Source organism: Solanum dulcamara, chromosome 10 (assembly GCF_947179165.1).
Source record: "Solanum dulcamara chromosome 10, daSolDulc1.2, whole genome shotgun sequence".
Classification (NCBI taxonomy): Eukaryota; Viridiplantae; Streptophyta; class Magnoliopsida; order Solanales; family Solanaceae; genus Solanum; species Solanum dulcamara.
In genome coordinates, this window is record NC_077246.1 from 2,559,751 (window position 1) to 2,570,254 (window position 10,504).

Here is a 10,504-nt window from a genome sequence, read left to right on the forward strand (position 1 = left end):
AGCGGAAACAATTTCTCTACCTTCAGGGACACATTGGGTGTTGATTCTCTAAATATTTCATCACAGAGGGAGAATTGTTCTTTGAGGAACCTTAAGTTCCATCACTAGCTTCTTCACAGTTTCTTAGTCAGAGAACACTATACAAGCGCGATAATTTTTCAAGCAAGTTGGGATCGACTATATACACTTTTACTATCTATGTCGACCCTACTAAGCTCTATATCATTTCAACATTATAAATAATTTGTTTCTCTAGCAACTAGAAGCTCTTTACGTTTTCTGCATATATATTTCTAACAAGCTTAAAAGATTCCTAGCAAACATTAGATATCATTTCTTAGTTAGAAGCAACAACAATATGGCTAGTGTAATCTTACAAGTGATCCGGGATATGGGAAGGATAGAATGTATGTAAATCTTACTTTTATCTATATTAGAGATAGAGATGTTTTTGAAAAGCCTTCGACATAAAATAAAACGTTTTCAACCCGTTTGAAAAAAGGAACTATATAAATGAGAATAATAACAACAACGAAATAATGTGGCGTGGAGAGCAGTAAACAACATACATAACAAAGAATAGAACAGTAATAATAGTAAAATGATATAGTAATCGGAAAAAAAATAAGTGATAACCTTGCAAAGATTTCTTGTATGCTATTTAATAATTTCATATATATAAACAACAACAATATATCCAGTGAAATCCACAAGTGGGTATAGAAAGAGTAGAGTGTATCATAGCCGCTAAAACGAATAACAATATGAATTCTATTAGACAAAACAGTAAAAGTATCATAACCTTGCAAAGATTTCTTGTATGCTATTTAATAATTTCATATCTATAAACAACAACAATATACCCAGTGAAATCCACAAGTAGGGTATATGAAGGGTAGAGTGTATCATAGCCGCTAAAACGAATAACAATATGAATTCTATTAGACATAACAGTAAAAGTAGCAAATATAATGTGATAATAAAAAAAAACGGAAAAAGGTCAAAATTACCCCTAAACTTTGAAAAATAGTTTATTCATGGCCTTCGTTATACTTTAGGGCCAATTATACCCTTATTATTATACTTTGGGCCAAATATGCCCTTGAGTATAACAGAGTGCCACGTGTCGGCCTCTCAGTGGACAACTTATTTTCCCTTTTAAATGTGTTTTTTATTTGTTCTTAAATCTATTTTTTATTTGTTTTTAAATATGTTTTTAAATATGTTAATTTAAAAAAAAACAGATTTTTTTTAAAAAGATAAAAAAAAGATTTTAAAAAAAGAAAGATTTTAAAAACAAATAAAAAAACATATTTTAAAAAATAGATTTTAAAAAATAAATTTTAAAAACAGATTTAAAATCTTTTTATTTTAAAATCTGTTTTTTAATTTTTTTTTTAAAAAATCTATTTTTTATCTTTTTTATTTTAAAATCTTTTTTTTTTATCTTTTTTTAAAAAAATCTTTTTTTTTTAAAATCTGTTTTTATCTTTTTTTAAAAAAATCTGTTTTTTAAAATTAACATATTTTAAAAAATAGATTTAAAAAAATAAATTTTAAAAACAGATTTAAAAACAAATAAAAAACAGATTTAAAAATAAAAAAAAAATATTTAAAAGGGAAAATAAGTTGTCCACTTAGAGGCCGACACGTGGCACTTTGTTATACTCAAGGACATATTTGGCCCAAAGTATAACAATAAGAGTATAATTGGCTCTAAAGTATAACGAAGGGTATGAATAAACTATTTTTCAAAGTTCAAGGGTAATTTTGATCCTTTTCCGTAAAAAAAATAATAACAACACAACTATAATGGCACGCTAGACCTATGACAAATCTTAAACCGTCACATGACAAGTGTGACCGAATTGGTTGAACATGCTATCTTCTAAATGGATGGTTTTAGGTTCGAATTTCTTTGCATGCTTTCTGAGTCGAGCTTGTTAACATGGATTACTATGGGCAGAGCCGTCTAAGGCAAAAAAAAATTATGTTGTGTACAAAAATTACATATTAATTATTTATTATTATAAGTGTATATATAATTTTGCAGCTACAAAGAAAAAACATAAATAAGCTCCAACTTTGCGTGCAAAATAGCCACAAGCCAAACCAGAAAGCAACTAGAATAACAGATTTTTTTTTCCTCTTTAGCATTTTTTTTATCACTCCCTTTTCTCCTTCACCATATCCTCTTCTCTCTTTCTCTCTCTAAAAAGAGAAGAGCTATGGTTCATCGCTCTCTCTCTCTACTCTCTTCAACATCTCCATCTTCAATTCCTTCAAATTTCAACTCCGATTCACCTTCCCCGTCGTCGTTTATCCTCCGGCGAATACCTCGTTTTCCGAAGCTCAACGTCTCGTCGAGGCAGCTATTGATCGATAATAACAACAATGACTCGCCGGAGCAATTCCTGAAGAATAATTCGATTGCTGATTTCATGAGGTTCAGAAAAGGAACCAGCTCTGATGATAGAGTTAACACAGCTGAATTGCAAACCGCCGTCGTTACTTACCGGAAAAAGTTCCCTTGGTCTCTTCTTCAACCTTTTCTCCAGGTTAAAAATTCACTCACTGTGTGTTTATCTGTGTATTATACTAGCATATTTCATGTAGATAGTTGAACTAAGCGTGTTTCAATTGAATACGACAACTCCTAATAGAGTATTTCAATTAGACACCTTTGGCTCAAATTTTAGAATTTCTTTTTGCGTGTGTTCTCATAAGTTTACCATATAAAATATATTATTTCCTATGCCTTTGCCTCAATGAGACGTAAAATCCCAGGCATTTTCTACTTGAGGTTTATGCGTATAATTAAAGGAGATGACATATTATATGAGGTTAACTTAATTATCTAATAGATGAATGAAAACTCAAGCAAAAGTTTAAAAAAAAAAATTGAATTGGAAGTGTCTAATTGAGAACACTTTACTAGTAGTTGAGGTGTTCAATTGGAACAAGGCTTAGTTGAGTGTCAAAATGGAATATTTTGACAACTTTACGGGGTTGGCTGTGTAAACACACATAGGTTTACGTTGGATTTAGATGTGAGTCTTATTAGCGAAATGATTCAATATTTGGCTACATTTTGGAAATTCAAGTTCTGAAGTTTGATTGTGATTTTGAAATTCTGATTGTGTAGGTTGATTTGGTGTCGACTATACACATTGCTGATAAAGAGTAAGTTCAATCTCTCAGAATCCAGAAAAATGTTATGGAGCTTGATGTTATGTTGATAGGAAGTTAGATGATTCTGTTATTAGCTTTTATTATAGAATCTAGATTGATTAAATATGAATTCATCATCAATTAGTTGAAGAAGTTAAGATTATCTTGTCTTGTGATGGTTGCCCTTGAACATAGTATCATCTATGTTTTATTTGAAACGCCAAACAAAATAGCAACTTTTTGTAAAGGTTGACACACAAGACATTTGTGAGGAATCAGAATTGTGTATGATAAGCAACTAGTTGTTAGGCTGTATAACTCAGTTTGTATGAGTGAAAAGTAATTTGATTGGATAATGTTGCACATTTCTGTTGTTAATTTCAAATGGTAATGGATATAATCCATGCCAAAGTGGTATTTGTGTTCCCCTATATCTTCAGATTTTTGCTATGCATTTAGTGACTTTAATATGGAGGTGAAGTTGTGAAGATTCTGTTTGTCAAATCTAGTTGTCCTGCGATTGGAATTTGGTGAAGTGAGTGCCAAAAGTATCTGTATTCCCCTTATACGATTGTTGTGTGGATAACAATGAAGTCACGGCTAGAGCTAGACAACAACAACAACAATGGCTAACCCCAAAGTTAGTATGGATCGGCTATATGAATCCTCACTATCCATTTGCTCAATTTGAAAATCACTGTTCATTAGTAGTTCTATACATTTTCTACTAACATACCACTCTCAAATAAGAGTAAAAAAGACTCATCGTAAACATTGAATCTAACTTAAATTTACCGACATGACTAAAGTTTAGGATTGGTCGTAGGTTTAGGCGTGTCATTGTAGTTGTGTTGATATTGCCCTTTTAGTATCACAGTACGTTGCAATTGTTATTTTTCTTGTCTTGTAAAATTTGCATCGTTTTTTTGTTTTTGTTATTATGATATATATATTGGTTTTTTCTCTTATTTGGGACCGAGACTTTTGAGGCGAGGTCTTTCGAAAACAACCTCTCTATCTCCATGAGTTAGTGGTAAGGTCTGCGTACATTCTACCCTCCCCAGACCCCACTTGTGTGATTTCACTGGGGATGTTATTGTTGTTTTGACTAAAGTTTAATTCCAACTAATTGCTAAGTCTTCATAATTTCAAGAGATAGACAACTTTTCTCTTTGTGCTTTTAGGTCTATCTCGTCACCTTTTAAGACTTCCAATTATTATGGCTTTACCACTATGAACTGATTCATTTGGAGGTCTACATAGTAGATGAAAAGTCCATTTCAAATTCCATTCTCTTAATCTGAAGAGCTCTGCTTTTTGTTCTACTGAAATCTGTCCAAAAAGAGCTTTTTTGCTTCCTCTTCGGGCATTAGATCCTCGAATGTAGGAAATCGTATATCAGATTTATTGGGGCCTTAAATAAGAATGGTTAGTTACAACTACAACTATTCATACTGGGAATTTTTCCTCTACTTGTTGTTCCTTAAAGAATCATCTCAAACAACGTTCTCTAATTCCAGAAGAACTGTGTTCTATGTTCTATTGAATATGTCCGAAAGGATATTTGCTTTCTTCCTCTTCGTAATTAGATCTTTGAATGTAGGAAATCAGATATCAAATTTATTGGTGCCTGAAAGAAGGATGGCTAGTTACAACTACAACTATTCATACTGGGAATTTAGTGCTACTTGTCTGTCCTTCTAAGATATTTGGATGTTTCTGAAAAATATTTATGCTCTTTGTACCTATTTTAGAATGTGATTAATGCTAATCTTGTCTAACAATCGTGTGACCACACATCCATCTTAACATATGCATTTGCGACACTCGTCTTGTGGATATGTTGGACCTTAGAGGTTCATCATTTACTCCTGTATAACATTACTGGTCTTAAATGAAGTTCAATAGAAATTGCCTTCCATTTTGGTAGTTATCCTAGAATGGCATAACACTCCAGTAGTATTCACTTAGCGAATAAACAGACACTCTAGTAGCACTTCTCCATTTCAACTGTCCTATTTTTAATTTTCTGTGCCACATTTTCATCGATTGTACCTCTTGGAGCATCAAAACTAGACATCAGAAGTTTTTGCATTTTGGCACTGTAGTCTCATATAATCTCATCTTAACTTCACTCTTATGTTGCAAAACTTGCATTATATACTTAAAGCTCTTATTCTGTTGAGTGTTCTTTCATAGTTTGGGCTTCTGGCCGACACCCTCGCTAGTTTCGTCCATTGGCACATATTGTCTGTACATAGCGTACACATCGAACGTATACTGTTAGTTACTTCATCTCTGGTTAGGGTAAACTAATACATACTTTATGCAAATCCCTGGTGTAAACCCATGGTTGTATGGAACTTCTTTGTATCCTACCACTGTTTTCACACTTGTGATGCTCTGCTATAATAATTTGTGACATTTACATATTTGATATGGATTCTTCCTTCTCCAACAAACACATACATTCATTGGTACTCTATATTTCACTTTCTCGAGGTTAATGAATATCATGTGCAGATCATTCTTTCTCTGCCTATAAATTCTCATCATTCTTCTTAGTCATGAATGCTCTTGTCAAATTGAAAATCATCCTTTCCTTGTTATGGATGCAAATCATGAATTGTTGACTGCTTCCTCCAAAATTCCTAATTGCACGGGCCCCCCTGTTGTTGGAATAAGTATGTCCCCGAAGAGTTGTTTTATTGGTATTACCGGTGTTGCAATTTTCTCATACTTTCTAACTTCTTGAGCCAATAGTTTTTCATTTTATTGTTCCATGCAAAACTGTGGTTAGCAATTGGGTAAGTAGTATCAGACTATCAGTTGAAGAATCATTATAAAGTCGGTTGCTTAACCATATCAAAAGATAACAGTACATTCAACTTTCGGGTACTAACCTATGATCTTTCTGTTCATCAGAAGGATTTGACAGAAGTAATCATTGTTTCAATAATTAAATAATAGTTCCATACCTTCATGAATCAGTTTTTTGTATAGAGTCTGATTGCTTATCTACCATAGCTTCTATCTTGATTCTCTCTTGTTATCACGGTTATTTAATTTTGTCCCATAGTGTTTTATCTGAGCCGAGGGTCTCCAGGAAACAGCCGTCCTACCTTGGTAGGAGTAAGGTCTGCGTACATTCTACCCTCCCCAGACCCCATGTTGTGGGATTTCACTGGGTTGTTGTTGTTGTTGTTGTAGTGTTTTATCTGATATCTTGATTTGTATCCTGATATCAAGTATGGTCCATGGGAAACATCTTTCTAACCTGCTATTTCTGTATCATTCTTTTTTTATCTTGTCTGACAGAACAGTTGAACTTGGATTGATGTTGTATTCGCAGGTACTTCGCCGCCCTACAAAAGGAACTTGAACCATATGATTGCATTCTCTATGAGATGGTAGCCAGCAGAGAGAGTTTAGACAGTAGAAAAAGTTCTATTTCTAGGAAGAAACTAAAAAGTTCAAGATCACGGGGATTTAATATTATAGGCTTCATCCAACGGCAGATGGCAAGATTTCTCACCCTTGATTTCCAACTAGATTGTCTTGACTACGAGGGTGAAAATTGGTACCATGCAGATCTTGATTTTGAGACCTTTAAGTTACTCCAGGTACTCTATGTGATAACTTAGCTGCTAAGTCTGTTGCTTGTTAAGTTTTCAAAAAAAAAAATGTCTGTTACTTGTTAAATAAATTGCTGATTATTCAGGATGTTCACACACTTGTAGCTTCCCTCTCACTTCCCTTTGTTTATTTCACGCCCATGTAAGCACATGACAGTTGATTTATGTGTATTTTTATGGTAGGAATTGAAAGTTGATTTATGTGTATGTACATATGGTGCATGAATGAATATATATTATTTGTAGTTTTGTATGTCAGACCAACATTTCTAGCTCTCTTTTTTAACATGTCATTTTTATATTTCTTCCGTCAGTTTTTTCTAGTGCAAGTATATATTAATTCTGTCCACATAACCCGATGATCTCACCATGTTATATATAATCCTTTCAGCTTGAAAGGGGCGAGAGCTTCTTCACATTTGCCAGAGATATGACACTTAGATCAACAAAAGCGCTAGTGCAACCTACAATCCCAGATGATCTTGGCCCTTGGAGATCCAAACTTCTATGGGCTTCTCGGGTGCTGCCGATGCCTCTTGTTGGACTTCTTATCATTGGAGGTGTTTGCACAGATGTGAAAAGCCAACCATCTGAATATCCTGAACTAGAAGCCTTGTCTAGACTTGATTTTGGTGCTGCAATGAAGGTCTTCCTGGCAAAGCGACTAACATCCGAGTAAGTTTTTTTGGGCAGTCAAAATTGAGTTTTGGTTTGCAGCTGGCTGGAATGTTTTTATTGTTCTCTCTTCTTTATTGATTGAGAATCAGAAATGAGATAAAGAAAGCAACTCCATGAAAATTGCAAAAAGAAGATGCAATGGGACCCTTTAACGAACACCCTCCTCCCTCCAAAGCACATGTAATTCATGAATGCAAGCTCAGATCCTACAGTCCATAGTTTTTTTGCATTGACAGAAAGGATAACTCTCCAGATAACTGCAATGCTAATTTTTGTTTACCTTTTCCTTGTCTGTAATGCTTACAATTTTTTATTGTTTCTTGTCTTCATTTTAGATCAAAGCTTCTTTTGTTCATGCTGGGTACTCCCTATTTACATTTACAAAGGTATTTACGCCTGCCCATTATACATGTAGATTCACTCAAGTCACAGCTGATGTAGAGGCGAAATCTGTCATCATCGGAGAAAGAAACACAGCTGCATTAGAAGCACTTCAGAGAGCTCTGAACGAGGGTCATAATAAGATTGCTATTCTTTATGGTGGTGGGCACATGCCAGACTTGGGACGGAGGCTACGAGAAGAGTTTGACCTTGTCCCTTCTGAGGTACAGTGGATAACTGCCTGGTCCATCAGGAACCGCAACCTAACAACCAGTTCACTTCCTTTGTTGAAACAAATGGCAGAAGTCTCAGGTTGGCCTCTAAATCGATATCAGACTTTAGCTCTGCTAATTTTTTCTTCTGTTCTTGCATTGGATCTTTGGTTTTGGGAACTCTTCTTTGGTACTACAGCTAATTGGGTTTCCCAAGTTGCATCAGACATTTCTCAATATGTTCATATGCACAATTGATGTAATTAAATTTATTGAAACAATTGGGTCAATGAAGCCTTGTGTACATATTTCTGGATTCTATGGGACTTGGGGTTGTTCATTTGTGTTATTGGCCTTCATAACTAACACTAGTTTAGACATATGAGTGAAATGAAATAGTTCTGAAAATTGAATGTCAAGAAAATGTTTTTTTTTTGTTTTCTCACCCAATGTCTGGTACCTGCTTTGGTACTCAATTTAATCTGGATTCACACGGGAAAATCTCAATGATAAAATGCTTTCTACTGCTCCAACCCAATACATTTGGTAATGATTGCACAATAACCCTCCCAGTTGTCTATATTCAATATCTTTGTATGCTAAAATCTTGAAGAACCTACAGGGTAGAGGAAGATCGAAGAATCGCTAGTAATTGCCATTCAGTCATACGTTAGTGAATTCATTCTCGAGCCTTGTACAAAACGGCTAAATAACAATGTGTAACGAGCTGCATAAGCTTTCGTCTAATAGTAGGAAAGGTAACTGATAAAAGATGTTTTTGAAACTACTTACATTAAAGTTGCATACTTAAACAGAGAAACCTCACTAAAGAGTTCCACAGCCTATTGCCCTCCGCCCCTCCCACTGCTTTAGTTGGTGAAAATGTGGTTCGAGATAAATGGGTTAAGTGCACATCACGAGTTCAAGTCTTGCAACAAACAAGGTAGTTAAATGGATAAGGATAAAAATATGAACTCATTATCCATCATGTTTTGAACCTCATGTCACTATCCTTTGAAGATTTCTGAAATATTAAAGAGAAAGAATTCTACACGCAAAAACTGCAATTTTTAATTTGTGGATTAGGCGCTCACTAATTCAAACCCTATTTAGTTGGAGAATGATCTAGGAGTGGACTAATTTATTATCTAGCTTCAAACCTTGTGTCACTAGCTTTCGAGATATTTTCGATCTTAAAAAAAAGTTAAAAATGGAAAATATTTTTAAAAATAGAGAAAGTAATAGAAAAATATACTACGTCATACTGATTGAATAATATATCGTCGCTTTGGCCGAGTGGTTAAGGCGTGTGCCTGCTAAGTACATGGGGTTTCCCCGCGAGAGTTCGAATCTCTCAGGCGACGTTAATTTTTTTATTTTTTTTTGAAATTTTCTGAATTAATTTTTGATTTAAGAAATTCATACTCTTGAAAAGTCCTTTGGTGGGCACCCCACAAAACAAATTATGTTGCCAGTTATGACTTAACTTGTTTATAAATGAAGCTAGTTAACCACAAAAAGGTGAATAATATTTCTTCATTCTTAGTCAGAGACGTTAAGTTCGAGTTCTGAGTATATAGTCACTTTTGATGGAAAGCGATTTATCCTTCAAGTGGGACTTTCAAAGCAAATTCGAATTAATCGATCCTCAAAGCGAATATCGAATATCGTGTAAAAAATAAAAATAGTACAAATCTATAATGTTACTAGTACTATTTATAACTTTTTATATGCATTTCTCAGTATATATATATATATATATACACGACAAGTGTCACTAGTACAAGTTTGGTTCATGAATGTTTTCATAGCAAAATTTAAATATAAATTTGAGCAAATTGAGAGACATATTTCACTATGACAAGTACTTGTCATACTAGTGTACAAAAAAAACAAATGAACACATTCAAATTTATTGTCCTCCAAGCAATGTGAAAGTACATTTTCAAATGGTATTGATAGGTAAAAAAAATCATTACATAATCAATGTATATAACTTAATAAATGTTTATATTACCTATGCGTTGTTGCGGAGCTATCAACTCTAACTAAGGGATCGAAAAAATATAAATTAACACAATGACTATCAAGAGAATTTAACAATTTATATATTTATTATATAAATTATTTTTACGATATTTATCTATATTTTAATAAATAAGATTTAAAGTCTAATAATTTATAGAAAAAGGAAAAAAGGAAAAATATTGACAGTAGTATTCTCATAGTTCTGAAGGAGGTCTGACCATAATGCTTCTGAACTGATGACCTCCCATATAAAGTTACTTATGCTGTGTTGAGCTTGTTTACTTCAGTTCCAATTTTATTTTATTTTTTTAAAAATGGTTATATCGAGACGAAGAAGGTGAGATTGAGATAATTCGTATATGTGAAGAGAAGATACATAAATGTCTTTGTAAGGGGGTG

The 10,504-nt window shown here is 33.5% G+C and overlaps 1 protein-coding gene and 1 non-coding gene across 2 annotated transcripts; both read left to right on the plus strand.

Annotated features, from left to right (window-relative positions):
* The first annotated feature begins 2,141 nt into the window (after window positions 1–2,141).
* LOC129870777 (uncharacterized) lies at window positions 2,142–8,421 on the plus strand. Its single transcript, XM_055945639.1, has 5 exons — window positions 2,142–2,558; window positions 3,146–3,183; window positions 6,524–6,794; window positions 7,198–7,481; window positions 7,900–8,421. The coding sequence occupies exons 1-5, from the start codon at window positions 2,229–2,231 to the stop codon at window positions 8,333–8,335; spliced, it is 1,359 nt and encodes a 452-aa protein (XP_055801614.1). The 5' UTR covers window positions 2,142–2,228; the 3' UTR covers window positions 8,336–8,421.
* Window positions 8,422–9,359: 938 nt separating this feature from the next.
* Window positions 9,360–9,441, plus strand: TRNAS-GCU (transfer RNA serine (anticodon GCU)). Its single transcript has one exon. It is a non-coding gene; the product is annotated as a tRNA-Ser (tRNA).
* Window positions 9,442–10,504: the final 1,063 nt, after the last annotated feature.